At 37.0% G+C, this 15,442-nt stretch overlaps 1 protein-coding gene across 1 annotated transcript in view; it reads left to right on the plus strand.

The window, feature by feature from the left end:
• Positions 1–12,721, plus strand: part of HFM1 (helicase for meiosis 1) — a 112,797-nt gene extending 100,076 nt beyond the window's left edge. The window contains exons 35-38 of the mRNA XM_044003107.1: positions 5,686–5,761; positions 8,904–9,015; positions 10,748–10,905; positions 12,590–12,721. Coding sequence (XP_043859042.1) covers positions 5,686–5,761; positions 8,904–9,015; positions 10,748–10,905; positions 12,590–12,659 — 416 coding nt within the window. The 3' untranslated portion in view covers positions 12,660–12,721. The remainder of the gene's footprint in view (positions 1–5,685; positions 5,762–8,903; positions 9,016–10,747; positions 10,906–12,589) is intronic.
• Positions 12,722–15,442: the final 2,721 nt, after the last annotated feature.

Consider the following 15,442-nt stretch of genomic DNA (forward strand, 5'->3'; position numbering starts at 1 on the left):
ATGTAGTCAGACCATCACTTTGTCAGAGATAAGATCAAAATTGGGAAAAACAATAATAAAGAATAGTCATGAGAAAAAATGCATGACACACAAATAAAACAGCTTAACCCTGAACTTCTTGGTCAAGTCATCAAAACTAAAAAATGAGAAATGGAAAACAGAAAATAAAATCATATAATTCCATTTAGCTAGTATAAATTAATTGCTTCAACAAGGAGACAAAGGAGACTAGACTGTGCTTTAAGTCCACATTAGACAGAATTACCAAATTGAGCAAGATGGCTGCTGAAAGCAATACAGTCTTAGAATAGAAACATATTTGTGATGTTTTACAAACCAGGATGATGGAAACTTATAAGCAGTATCATCTCATCGAGGAGAGAAAAATAGTGGACGGTAAAACTAGCCTAAAGAAAGCTTTGCAGAATATTCAGCTAAAAGAATTCAAGGATGAACATGGAAAGGGAAACACAATCAGAAGAAAAATGGGGAAGATTTCCATAAATAAATGTAAGAGTTTTCTTCATCAAAGTCAGTGTTGTCACACTTGAACCCCCATCCTTGGACTGTAACCTCCCAGTTCTATGTGTGCTGTTAGAGGAGGTTACTAAAAAGAACAAAGATGAGGAAAGCATGTGGATTAGACCAAGCCCATTTTAAATATATCTGTGCTGGACATGACACAGTGGGGAGGGGATCAAGAGATCAGCGTACAAGGTATTTGGAAAAAAAAAAAGCTAAGCTATCAAAGATGTGGGGGGAAATCTCAGAGTTTATTGATATGGAAAAAGCAATGGAGAGAACGTTAATAACTCTCAGCCCATAGGTCCCCTCTGACATCTATACAGAACATTCATGAGAATTATCTATACGTGAGTCAAGGTTATAATTAGGAAACAGGTAGGCTTTTAGAAACCATATTCTACAATAAAACATCTCTTTACAATTAACTGAAAGATGTAGAGAATATATCCCAGTGTGCTTATTGTTTGTTGTTTAGTAAAAGAAGCATTTGCTTCTGTAGATCAAAACTCTGCCTTACAGGCTCTTTTACAATAAAGTTTCTCCCTTTGATATTTCAAAACCATTCAAGATTTTTTGGAAGCAATAACAACAATAATTATTCTAGTGTTATCCCATCAGGGCTATTTGATTTTCAAAAGAGCAACTTATTCATCTGAGATAATGAGTAACTAATGAAATTCCAGTTTGGGGTGAGGAAGTCTGCTTGGCACTTCTCAAAGTACACCATCTTGAGAGGTCATGTGTTCCATTTGTGTAAGATTCAGTCCTTGTTCCTTTTTCTGCAAGAGAGCAAACTGTGGATAAGAGAGGGAAGAACAGAATGTTGACATTCAAGTCCCTTTTTTGACACAGACCAGTTCCCAGAGTCTCAACCCCTGATCCTGTTCTGTTCACCCTGTTCCAAGAATTCCCTTTTTCCTATACAAAGACAACTGGGGACTCAGAACTATGCAGTTAGTCTGCCATTTTGTCAGATTATGTTTGCCTAGACTTCAACATTACAATCCACAAAATGCTGATAGCAGTTTGTGAGGATTAGCATGGGGATCCAGCACAGTTCAGTGTAAGGGCTTAAAGCATCCATGAAATCACCACCCTACTTAATAATAACTGGCATTTCTATATTGCTTTAAAGTTTGCAGAGCACATTATATACGTGATATTGTTTAAACCTCACAGCAGAGTTGTGAAGTGATTATTATCTCTACTTTACAGATAAAGTCATTGAGTCTCAGAGTCATAGAGCTAGTCATTGTTAGACAGGATTTGAATCCAGGTCTTCTTGACTCCATGTATGGCACTCTATCGGCTATATCATATCTACCTTCCCAAAACGAAGCCTCAAGGATCTGTATCTGAAAACACCCATCCACTGATGCGCAATGGCAAACACTGACAGTGCTTCTACTTATACATATCCTATCACAAACACCCAGGGCCTGAGTTCTAGTCCTGACTATTTCCATCAGTGTCAGAAGAATGTCTGAAGATTCTTACATGGCTCAGGGAGTAATCTATCAATCAACAAGCATTTGTTAAGCTCCTATGTGGTGCTAAGCACTAGGCACTGGGTATACAAACGCAAAGAATGAGATAATGCCTTCCATTAAGATGCTTTTATTCTCTTGAAATCTTGTTGAGCCGGCTTGCATATTCATGATCTTAAAAAGAACTGAGAGAGGGTGTGTGGGTAGACCAATGCCAGTCAACTACAATTACTGAAAACAATTAGCTTAAAATTATTTCCAATGATATCTGTCATTGAAGGACTGCATATGGAGGGCAGCATGGGTCCAAAACCACATGACTACTATTCTGGCTCCCTTGCAGTAGAAAAATTATAGAGTTTGAGGCAATTTGATAAGGTAGTTACAGCATTCTGTCATTCATCACAGGCAAGCAGGTGGTCTTAACTACTTAAGAGATAGTCTCAGAACTCATAAAAGTATAAATGTAAGAAATATAGTCAAAGTTAATGCTAAAGAGGTATTAGAAAATTTTGTAAGTAATAATAGCCACATTAGTATATTATTTCATAATTAATAAAGTACTTTCCCCACCATGCTGTGAGTAGATAATTCAAGAAATAGCACCATTTTACAGATAAGGAAACTGAGGTAGACAGATGTTAAATGACTTTCCCAGGGTTACCCAACTATTAAGTTTCTGAAGGAAGATTAAACTCATTTTTTCCTAACGCCAAGACCAACAACTGCTCTGCTGAGCTGCCTTTATTTACATTAATATGTCAGAAATTCATTATCTTTCATAAAGTAGCAGGCAACAAATCTCCTATTATAAATTCTGACTTCAAAATATCCTTGAGAACTCAACAAATAAACTTTACTAGACCATTAGCACTGACAAAACTGTTACCCAAAATTGTGTAGACATAACAGTAATTAATACAAATTTAATGACAACATTTTAATAGAAGCTATATCAAATAACTATAATCTATAAGTTACATGGAACAAACAACTTTCAAAATATAGAACTCTAGTGGAGGAAATTAAAGCAGTGTGAAAATAGGATGAGGTACATGCAGGAGTATGCTGGTGAATGTTTAACAACTGGCTCTCTGGGGAAAAAAAAACAATATATATGTGATACACTTTTAAGTTTAATCAGCATTATTGCCATTTTCTCCATCGCTTTCATAAGTCTAGACATTCAACAAAATTATAAATCAACCCTTATTTGTCAGTTTGCAAGTAATAAGTGCCAACACTGAAAAGGTAACACTCGGCTCTTTCTCTTGAATTGGTTTGAGCCAGACCCAGCATACCTCTGCCTACATGCCATCCCTGTGGTCCTGTTTGCTACTAGAGTCACTCTGAAGAATCTTTCAGGGACTCTACAGATGAGCTTTTATCTCAATATTTTATTATATTACAAGAAACAAGCATTCTATTCACCTGTGCAATAGTTTGCGGAACATTAAATATAAAATAGAATAGTAGTATAGTGACTTTCCCAGGACCATTTTTATCTGAACTCCATCAGCAAAATATGGGAAGAACTATGCAACATATCACTGCAAGTTTCAACATTTTAACACATAGAGGATACTTAGAAAGACATGATTAGATTGTTAGAATTGTACCCAAGAAGTTTGTTATCTTTTATAAATTGACAGGCAAAAATACACATACTAATTCCAAAGAAGCAATGGAAATAGACATTATCACAGACTGAATTCTTGCCCACAACAACCCAGATAGAATATTGCACATAAAAATTTAAGAACATTTTAAATAGGTTTCACCAGACCAAACACATAATATGCAACCTGCTTGGAATAAAAAGCTTTCAAAATACAGAGACCTAGCAAAAGAAATTAAAATCATCTGGGAATAGAATGGTGCCCATGTCATTTTTTTTTCACTTTTTATTATTTCATGCAAGTTTTTCCATGTTTTTCTAAAATCAACCAGCTCATCATTTCTTACAGCACAATAGTATTCCATCACAACTTGTTTAGCCATTCCCCAGTTGATGATCCCCTCAGTTTCCAGGTCTTAGCCAAAAAGAGAGCTTTTGGTTGTTTTATGGTGGTCGGTGTTTCCATTTACATTGTTGTGGCCATTGTGTTTATTGTTTCTTTGGTTCTGCTTACGTTACTCTGCATCAGTTCATGTAAATCTTTTCATGCTTTCTTGTATTCATCACATTTGTTGTATCTTACAGCACAGTAATATTTCTTTATAATCATGTACCACACATGTTTAGCTATTCTTCAATCTGTGGGCATCTAATTCAGTTCCAATTCTTTGATAGTATGAAAAGTATTGCTAAAATATTTTATTGTATATGGGGAATTTCTTCCTATCTATGAAGTCATTTGGGGTATGAGCTCAGTAGAGGGGATTCCCAATTTCTTACCTCAATACTATGACACTTGTTCACATCTGTTCTGAACTGTTACTCTGATTGTAGAACACTTACTTTACCCTTCACTGTCAAATTCCTAGTTATTCCACTCAGTTTCCTGTGCCTCAGTGCTACCTACCTATTCTTTAGGGTAGGAGTGACTTTTCACTACTGAGTTAACATCATCCTGAAGAAACTTCAACTTGGAAAAGACAAAATCAACATGAGGTTGGGGAGGGGAAGTAAATGGGTGTTCCTGAATATCAAGTTATTACAGATTATTGAGGCTTCAAATAAACAAACTTGTGCTTCTTCTTTAGCTGCCTTGACAAAGATCTCTATTTTGATCATGGTGCCATCCCTAGCATCAGAGGAATTCCTAGATTAATGTGAAGAGGTTTGGTATTTTTGATAAGATAGTTGTAATGTAGGCCACAGTAGTTTGTTTATTTAATATGTAGTATCCATGGTAAAGCACTAACAATTTTCTTTCAAGTTTAGTAGGAAGTTTAAGTGAATTTTGAAATATAAAACTGAGAATAGGTGCCCATGTCATTTTGAACTACCTGCTGTTCTGTTGTCCAGCACATGCTTTCAGCAACTCTACGATCCAATCCAATAAGCGTTTATTAGGCACCTACTATATGCCAGGCACTGAGCTAAGCACTGGAGATATGATTAATAAAAAGAAAGACAATTCCTACCTTCAAGGAGCCTCCACTCTAAAGGGAGAGACAGCACACAAAAGGAGGAAGGAAAAGGTGGGAAGGAGGGGAGAGGAGACACTAGGGGATACCTAGAATAGAATCATCTTGTTGTGTCAAGTTGAAACCAAGCAGGGCAGCAGATGCAAAGTGGAATGAGCTAAGTCTGATTTCTGTCCTCCATCAAGGAGGAGTTTGTCCAATAAGCTGAAATCATAAAAAAACATTTATTTTATTTACCTGTATATTGTTCTCAGAATATTAAATATAAAAGATAACTTGTTGTATCTGAATCATATCAGTTAGTGCCTTGTTTTCTATCTGAATTCCATCAAAAATAGCATGGATAGGGGCAGAGCCAAGATGGTAGAGTAAAGGGAGCATTCCAGAACTCCCCCAACATTCCCCTCCAAATAACTTTAAAATAACTCATCAAATAGACTTCTAGAGCTACATAACCAACAAAAGGTTGGGATGAGATATTTCCCAGCCCAGGGAACAATATTAGAGGTCTGAAGGAGAGGTCTGTGACACTGAGAGTGAGGGCCCAGCACATTGGACACATCAGCTGTGGGTCTTGGAGGTGGCAGTGGCGGTGGTGGCAGCAGCAGCAGCATTACTGGGAGCTCTCACCTCCTGGTAAGGGGATTGGACACCTGGTAAGAAGACCCCTATATGGACCAGGTGCAGTTTAGCAACTCCATTGTCCATCAAGCAGTTTCCAGTTTCAGTCATAAGGGAGTTAGGGACCTTAGTCCCCAGGCACAGTTCCAGGGCAGAGAGCACACCAGCACTTGTGGTCTCAAGGAAGCAGGAGCCCTTCCTAGATAAGGACCAGAATGCAGACCAGGAGAGCAGTGACCACACCATTCCTCATATCATACTCACTTGGAAGCCACCAAAAATTTGTAGATCCTCAGAAAGAAGCAGAGCCTCTCCCCGCAAAATAAGCAGAGCCAAATGCTAACAAAGTTCAAAGTCAGGAAATAGGATAGAAATATGTGCAAATAACAGAAAAAGAACCTGACCATAAAAAACTACTATGGTGACAATTTTAGATACAAACAAAAAAAAATGACATGAAAATATTTACAACAAAGCCTCAAAGAGGAAAAAATGTAGATTGTACACAACCCCCAAAAGTAATTCGTAAAAGAGCTAAAGAAATTTTTAAAACTAAAATAATTATTTTAAAAATCAAACTGGAGTAGTAGAGGAAAAATTGGGACCCTGAGCAATACAAGAAAATTATAAAAAGAGAATAAACAGCTAGGTAGAAGTGGTCGAAAACCTCACTGAAGAAAAATAACTCCTTAAAAAGCAAAATTGTCCAAATGGAAAAAGAAATACAAACCCTCACTAAAAAAAAATAATTCCTAAAAAATTAAAATTGGTCCAGTGGAAGCTCCATGAGACATGAAGACACAATAAAACAAAATGAAAATTTTTAAATGGAAGGAAATGTGAAATATTGGGGGTAGGGATGAAACTGACCCGGAAATGGAACAAGGAGAGTTCATTTAAGAATTATTGGACAAAAAAATGAATTATTGGACTACCTGAAAGCCATGAGCGAAAAAGAGTCTACATATCACATTTCAAGAAATCACAAAGGTATCTAAGAACCAGAGAGCAAAATAGAAATTGAAAGAATCCACTAATTACACACAGCCTATAGGCTAGAAAATGAAAACTTCCAGGAATATTGTAGCCACATTTCAGAGCTCCCAGTTCAAGACAAAAATATTAGTAGCCAGAAGTAAACAATTCAAATACCATAGAGCCACAGACAGGGTCACACAAAATTTAGTAGCTACCACAATAAAGCAGGAAAGGACTTGGAATGTAACATTCTAGAAAACAAAGGACCTAGTATTACAACCAAGAATAACCTACTCAACAAAACTGAGTATAATCCTACAGGGGGAAATGGTTTTTGTGAATTAATTGCATTTAATGAAATAGAGGCATTTCTGATGGAAAGACTAGAACTGAATAGAAAATTTGACAAACGTAAGATTCAGGAGAGACATAAAAAGGTAAATGTGAGTGAGAAATTATCTGCAACTTAATATGGTTAAAACGTGTGTATTCCCAAATGGGAAGATGATATGTATAACACCCAAGAACTTTATCATGATTAGGGTAGTTAGGAATCTACTTTGACAGAGGGCATGGACATGAGTCTATTTTGTTAGGATGATCTCAGAAGAAAAAGGATGAGAAAGAGGGATGTACTGGGAGGAACGGGAAAGGAGAATGAGAAAATGATCTCATGTAAAAGAGGTACATAAGGAAGAGTTTTTATAATGGAGGGGGAAATGGGAGGAGAAGTGGGCAATGCTTGAACCTCACTGTCATCTGAACTGGTCCAAGAACGAAGAATATACATACATACATACATATATACACACATATATGTATATATGTGTGTGTGTGTGTGTATATCTCCTTCCCTCTTTGTGTATACACACACACACAGTATTGGGTATGAAAAGCCATCTTATTCAGCAGGCAAGTAGAAAGAGAAGGGGTTTAGAGAAAGGGTGAGGGTGATAAGAGGGGAGGTGGATTAAGAAGAAAGTCAATGGTCAGAAGCAAAACAGACTTTTGATGAGGGGCAGGATAAAAAAAGCAGAAGAAAGGAGGATAAAAGGAAATACACAGTTAAGTAATCATAACTGTGAATAGGATGAACTCATCCATAAAGTACAAGTAGATAGCAGAATGGTTTAGAAACTAGAATTCAACACTTATGTTGTTTTCAAGAAACATGAAACAAAAGACACACACACACAGAGTTAAAATAAGGGGCTGGAACAGAATCTGTTATGAAGCAGCTGAAGTAAAAAATACAGGGGTGATTCATAATCCCAGACAAGGCAAAAGATGTCAGTGATGATAATAACTAAAATGCATGCAACACTCTTAAGACTTTGAAAATGTTTTATATAGATTAAGTCTGATGCAAAGCAGCATGGTGTAGTGGATAAAAGGCTGGTCTTGCAAACAGAAAGACTTGAGTTCAGGTTCCACTTCTGACACATACTGATTGTGGGATCCTGGGCAAGTCACTTGGCCTCTCAGTTTTCTAGGTGACGCTTTAAGACTAGAAGTTGCAGAGAAGGTGCCAGCCTGTAGTGGTATAAGGCATTTTCTCACCTGGAATTCTCTAGACCAGTGAGAGATAGAAAGGAAGGTTGTTTCTTGAAAGCAGGGACTGTTCTTTTTGTGTTTATATTTCCTAAAATCAACACAGTGCTTGGCCAAAGAAGGTACTTAATAAATGCTTGTTGAATGAATGACAGATATAAGAACTTCTTGAAATAAAAATAATTGTGAATTATGCAGGCAACTGAAGAAAGCTATGAAATATCCATTCCTTTCAGTCTTTAAATATAAGAATACTAAGCTCCTTGGGATGCATTAAGTATAATTCACCAGAAAGAAAGGATGCCATTGAAAATGAGCTCTCAGGGCAGCTAGATGGCGCAGTGGATAGAGCACCGGCCCTGGAGTCAGGAGGTCCTGAGTTCAAATCCAGCCTCAGACACTTAACACTTACTAGCTGTGTGACCCTGGGCAAGTCACTTAACCCCAATTGCCTCACCAAAAAAAAAAAAAAAAAAGAAAATGAGCTCTTAAAGTCCCTATATAACTATAATTCAGGGTAGTAAAGTGAAATATGTTTTGTTTATGTAGCTGATATGATGAATTTGATAAAATTCTCTAATGTTTACTATGAATACAGAGATGATGTATTGCTTTCCTTGATTACAAAATATTTATTTTAATTTTTAGTTTTTGCCTGTCACCTGAGAAGTCAGATGTTCATTTCCAAGATTCCATCATTTCGAAGTTTAATATGCCCTCTGAAGTGATATTACCTCAATGTCCAGGAAACACAAATAGTGTAAGAAAACTGCTTTGTAGTGTTTTATGTCAGTTTTTTAACCTGAAAAAATTGCTGTTACAAATGCATGTATTCCTCACTAAGATAAGATAATTTTGTGAAAAGGGAAAAAATACAGATAATCAATTGACTAGATACAAGTAATATTAAAAATCACAACCTAATTCAAAAATGAATCCTCAGTCTTATAGATGTGAAAAAAATTGACACCAATACACCAGATATTTGATCATATGAATAGGTGACAAGGATTAATGACTGGATTCTGGTTTCAATGAAATAATCAAAGAGCATTAACAGATTAGCTATAAAACAAGTGAATGGAAGAAAAAATAGAAACTTTTAAAACTTCCTCTGTGATTTCATTTGATGAGGATGATTTCACTTGATGTTGATGAGGAATGTCTTCTGCCAGTGCAGATCATCTGCTACTCACCAATTTGTAATTTTAGAGAAATGCCTAGGTTCACTGAGAAGTGAACCAGTATATGTCAGAGGCTAGATTGGAACACAGGTGACCCTGACTCTAAGGTCATCTCTGTATCCACCGCTCATGCTGCCTCTCACATAAGAAACTTGAGCTATTAAATCTATACTAGCACCTACATTACCAGCAATCCAAAGCCATATATTAGGAACAATTCTCCAGCATTGGCAGTTGACCCCTCATTACTATATTTCAAAGTTTTCTTTCTTAACTGCATTTCTTTTCTTTTCTTTTTCTTTTTTTTTTTTGTGACCGCAGTGAGGGTTAAGTGACTTACCCAGGGTCACACAGCTAGTGTCAAGTGTCTGAGGCTGGATTTGAACTCAGGTCCTCCTGAATCCAGGACCAGTGCTTTATCCACTGTGCCACCTAGCTGCCCTTAACTGCATTTTCATCTGGGTAGATTTATGAGTTTCTTTAAATAAGCATCTATAAAGTATATACAGAAACAAATCTCTTACCTGGAAATTTTCTTTATTCAATGATACTTAAAGGCAGTCTGATTCAACAAGAGCTTTGTCACTGCCCACATTTTCTCATTTCACTTTGGCTAAAAATCATCATCCTTTGTTGGATGGTAATGTAGCCTGGTTATATGGAAATGAATGTGTTGCTACGTGTGGGCTCTCTCTCAGGATTTTATTTTTACAATAGGATAGTGTTGTGATAATGTACACAAATTCTCAAACTTTAAAAATGATTATTTAGATACTATCTTTTTAATATCTTAAAGTTTAAAAAGAGTAAGTTAAATTGGTGTTAATGTTTCCACTTTAGGAATTTTGAGTTGATATTGTTGTGGCCTGCCGTAGTTTTTAATAATTCAACGTGATGAGATTTTAAGATTAGGCCTTTTTAATTATTAAAAAAATATATAGTATTTTAGCCAAATACCTTATATCAATAGACAATTGCTTTCAATAGTTACATAATACTTTAATTGTTTGATAAAATTACTGTTAATACTACTAAAATTCTGTCATATTTGTATGGCCAAATTTAATTTTGGAAAAAAATCTATCCTAGAGCTTTTTGATGAGACAGCCTAGAATTCAGTATAAACTGGTATGCACTCTATCTAAAGTACCAAAGGAATAAAGGCCCCAAAAGATCTCCTTATAGGTTGGGTTTCTTGGCATGAATTCAGAAAACAGCATTATAGTGGACTCCAAGGGTTTTTGTTTATTTGTTTTTCTGATTATCCTTACTTAAAATGTGATTGGTCAATGTCACCTCTGTTCCTAGGTTCATTTTCAAGAAAGACAACGTCAGATGCTTTCACCAGAAATAGAACGGGTGCGATCTACTGTGTGGTTAGAGAAAGAAGCAAATACTTCTCATTTCAATAAGAAATGGGATTTTTTTGTTAGTAGCAGTGATAGTAAAAAAGTAACTGATCTCAGGTAAGGAACCTAAAAATTTTACCACTACGAATGTTATTGTAAACAAATCCAGTATTTTAAAATCTAAGTTTTAGGTTCATCTTTAGGCCAGGGCTAAATCTGGGGTCCATGGATCCTTCCCCAAAGGGTCCATGAATAGATTTCAATGGGTCTGTGAACTCTGATGAAAAAAAATTACGTCTTTATTTCTTTTTTTTTTTTAATGGGGCAATGAGGGTTAAGTGACTTGCCCAAGGTCACACAGCTAGTAAGTGTCAGGTGTCTGAGGCTGAATTTGAACTCAGGTCCTCCTGAATCCAAGGCTAGTGCTTTATCCACTGCGCCACCTAGCTGCCCCATCTTTATTTCAATAGAATTGGTTTCTTTTGTAATCATATGGATTTTATTTTACACATTATTTGAATTATTTTGCACAGTGATTTGAAACATTATTTGAAGGAGTCCATAGTCTTCACCACACTGCTAAAAAAGTTAAGAGCCTCTGTTCTAGACCAAAATCAGAATCAGTGATTTGCTTAAAAAGCTCAGGTTTTGGGGGACAGCTAGGTGGCACAGTGGATAAAACACCAGCCCTGGATTCAGGAGGACCTGAGTTCAAATCTGGCCTCAGACACTTGACACTTACTAGCTGTGTGACCCTGGGCAAGTCATTTAACCCTCATTGCCCCGCAAAAAAAAAAAAAAAGCCCAAATTTTGTGCCCTTTAATGAGTAAGGTTCAGTAAATGCTCTTTAGAGATATGACTACACAGCATTAAATAACTGTACAGTCGAGAGTGCCTAGACATTTGCTTTTATAGACATAAAAATGTCTGCTTGGCAGAATTGTTTATGTCTCATCTGAAGTTGAACAGGAAAGTTCATTTGAGATCATTTGATCTTTCAGAGGATGCCTTTTAATCAATTGATCAGTTATTATACATTTTTCAAAGCAAAATAGTATTCTAAAAATTTAAGTTAATTCTATCCATTAAATACTTCATTGAAAATAACACTAATTTTATTCTTCCATATGGTAGGATAACTTTCCTTAGCAGTTTCTGCTTCTTCTATCAGGAGTCAAAGGCTAATGATATATTGAGTCCTGTTTATATTATTACTAAATGTTTGTATTTTTAGACAAGCTGTTACTAAAGGTGTTTCATTAATTAACAGCATGCTCAGCAAACATATAATCCTTGATTTCACCATTGATTAACTTTAGGTATTGATATGTCTTTATTTTCCCTAACTTTTTGTAGAGAGACAACATAGCATAGTAGATAGAGGGCCAGCCTTGGAGTCGGGAATTCTGTTCAATTCAGTTAACATTTAAGTGCCTACTGTGTGCCCAGCACTGTACTGTGTCCTAGGGGAAACAAAGAAAAAGACCCCAAACAAAGCAGTCTTTGCCTTCAGGAAATCTCTGGATCCAAGTAGGGCCTCTGATTGAGCGTGTGTCCCCATGGATAAGTCACTCAGCCTTCCAGGGCCCCTGGCAGTTTGGGGAGGTGTTAAGTGGCAGAGAAGTTGTGATTTACGTATGCACAGAAAGTCAATAAAGTCAGAAGATGCACTTTAAAGCTCACTTGAGGGATTAACCCCACAGCCCTTGCTGAGATGATCTATAACATGTTTATTAGGACCCAGTTATTTAAATCCCCTGGGTGATGAGAAGCTTATCTCCAGCTCTGTTCTTTCCTCAGTGCACATCATTCTGATGATGAAGAGAGTGAAATGAAGGCTTTTCTTGGGATATTTGATGGGATTTTCTAAAAGAAGCAAACAAGATGCTGCATGTATTATATTAGTATCGTAATGGGCAAAAATAGACTGTGATATCTTAAAAATAATTAGTTCATAGTTCAGATTTTTCTCAAAAATTTAACAGTTTTATTATCTTCATTGTAAAGGATTTAACTGTTTTATCTTTCCATTTTAAATTTAACCTTTTAAAATTAATTTTATGATGGTTTTATTTCAGGAAGTTAATAATTACATAGTACTTAAAGAGAATTATTTGGTGATTAATTTAAATTTGATAGAATTTTGATTGCAACCATTTTTTTCAACTTATGCTCATATAGAAGTAAGAGAAAAGGTGATCTCTAAAGTCACAAGTAGTAGTAGTTCACATGTGTCACCTGTGATTTATAGATTGTTCAGCTGTGTAATTCATGTGGCTTTACTCAATAGATTTAAAATGGTACATTTCTGCTTGAATGTCATAATGTAATATTGAGTAATAAGTAAAAACATTCAATGGTGTGGAATGTCCTTTTCCTGTTTTTCTGAAGGGATTAATTCCAAAAGCCGTGTCAAGTTTATTTATTCATTTATTCATCAACAAACATTTATTGAAGTTACTCAATTGTTTATATCCTTTGACATAGTGAAATCCCTGCTGGGCACAGACCCCAGGGAGGTCAAAGATGGAAGGAAAAGGCCCATATTGAGGCAAGCCAAGTCAGCAAGCATTGATTAAGTATCTACGATTTTCCAGGCACTGTGCTAAATGCTGGGGACACAAAGGAAAACAAAAACAGTCCCTACCTCAAGGAGCTCAAAATCTAATAGAGAAAACAACCTATGAATAATAAAAATGGTTTTGTACAAATAATATGTATAAACATACATAAACATACACATATTATATGTGTGCGTGTGTACACACACACACAAAATTGGAGATAATCTCAAGGGAAGTCACTAACATTAAGGGAGATCAGAAAAGGCTTCCTGCAGAAAGTGGGGTTTTAGCTGAGACTTAAGGGAAGCCAGGAGACAGATCCAGGCCTGGGGCACAGCCAGAGAAAATGCCTGGAATTTGGAGATGGAGGGTCTTATGCAATGAATGGCAAGGATATCCATGTCAGTGTATCAGAGTATATGAAGGGGAATAAGATGTAGAAGACTGAAAAGTTAAGAGTGGACCTAACAGGGGCAGCTAGGTGGCGCAGTGAATAAAGTCTTGGAGTCAGGAGGACCTGAGTTCAAATCTGGCCTCAGACACTTAACACTTACTAGCTGTGTGACCCTGGGCATGTCACTTAACCCCAATTGCCTCACCAAAAAAAAAAGAATGGACCTGACTATAAAAGGCCTCAAAAGCCAAAGAGAAGGTTTTATATTTGTTCCTGGTAGCCACTGGAGTTTACAGAATGGGGGGTGAAGAGTGAAGAAAGGGGAGCACATGGTAAGATAGGTCTCTAGACAGATCGCTTACCAAACTGAGTGGAGGGTCGACTGGAGTAGGAAGAGATTTGAGGTAGAAAGACCTACTAGAAGGCTCTTGCAGTACTTCAGACAGGAGGTGATGTGGGCCTGTACACCAGGGCAGTGGCAATATCACAGGAGAAAAAGGAACATACATTAGACATGACACAAGGTAGAATCAACAGGATTTGGCAACCGATTGGATGTGAGGAGTGAGAGAAAGAAGACAAGGATGACTCCTAGGTTGGAAGCCTGGGTGAATAGGAAGATGGTGATACCCTCAATATTAATAGGGAATTTAGGAAGAAGGAAGGGTTTGAGGAAGAAGATAAAGAGTTCAGTTTTGCACATGTTGAGTTAAGTATGTCTATCAGACTCCATTTTGAGATACCCAATAGGCATTTGGAGTTGCAAGACTAGAGGTCAGCAGTGAGGTTGGGGCAGGATCTGAGAACCATCAACTTAACGATGATCATTGAAGCGGGATCATTAATGATCAGGTGAAATAGCATAGAGGGAGAAGACAAAAGGGCCCAGGACAGCACCTTGTGGGGCACTCAAGGTTAGTGGGTACAACCTGCATGAAGATCCCCCCAAATCTAGCTAGGACCTAGCTACTAAACAGGAGCGGTTAGACAAGAAAATCAGGAGAGAACAGTGTCACAAAAAAAAAAAAAAAACTAGAGAGAAAAGAATATCAAGGAGAAGTGAATAAGCAATAATGCCAAAAGCTTCAGAGGGGTCAAGAAGGGTGAGGATTGAGGAAAGATCAGTAGATTTGGAAATTAAGAGATTATTATAAGTAACTTTGGGGAGAGCATTTTTAGTTGAATAATGAAGTTGGAAGCCATGCTACACAAAATTAAAACAATAATGAGAGGATGTCTACCTATCGTAGACAGCCTTCTCAAGAGTTTAGCCCCCACGCCCAAACACACACACACACAGAGAGAAAGGGGACAATAGCCCGTAGGGAGGGAGGGATCAAGTGAGGTTTTCGGGGTTTTTGTTTTGTTGGGGTTTTTTTGAGAAGGGGGGATTCATACACATGTTTGTAGGTAGCAGGAAAGTAGCCAGTAGACAAAGAGAGAGAGTGAAGATAAGTGGAAGAAAGGGGATGATAAAGAGGACAATTAGCTACAGAAGACAGAAAGGAACTCGTGCATATAGAGGGGTCTGTCTTGGAAAGGACCACCTCATCGTATGAGCCAGGGGTGAAGGAAGAGATAGTAGCAGATGGCATCTGGGAGATGGGAGACAGGAAGGAGGGGAGAAGGGAGTTCTCAGGGAACAACCTAAATTTTTTCAGTGAAATATGAGGCAAGGTTCTGTCAGTATTCATG

The sequence above is a fragment of the Dromiciops gliroides genome, chromosome 4 (genome assembly GCF_019393635.1).
Source record: "Dromiciops gliroides isolate mDroGli1 chromosome 4, mDroGli1.pri, whole genome shotgun sequence".
In the NCBI taxonomy this organism is placed as follows: domain Eukaryota; kingdom Metazoa; phylum Chordata; class Mammalia; order Microbiotheria; family Microbiotheriidae; genus Dromiciops; species Dromiciops gliroides.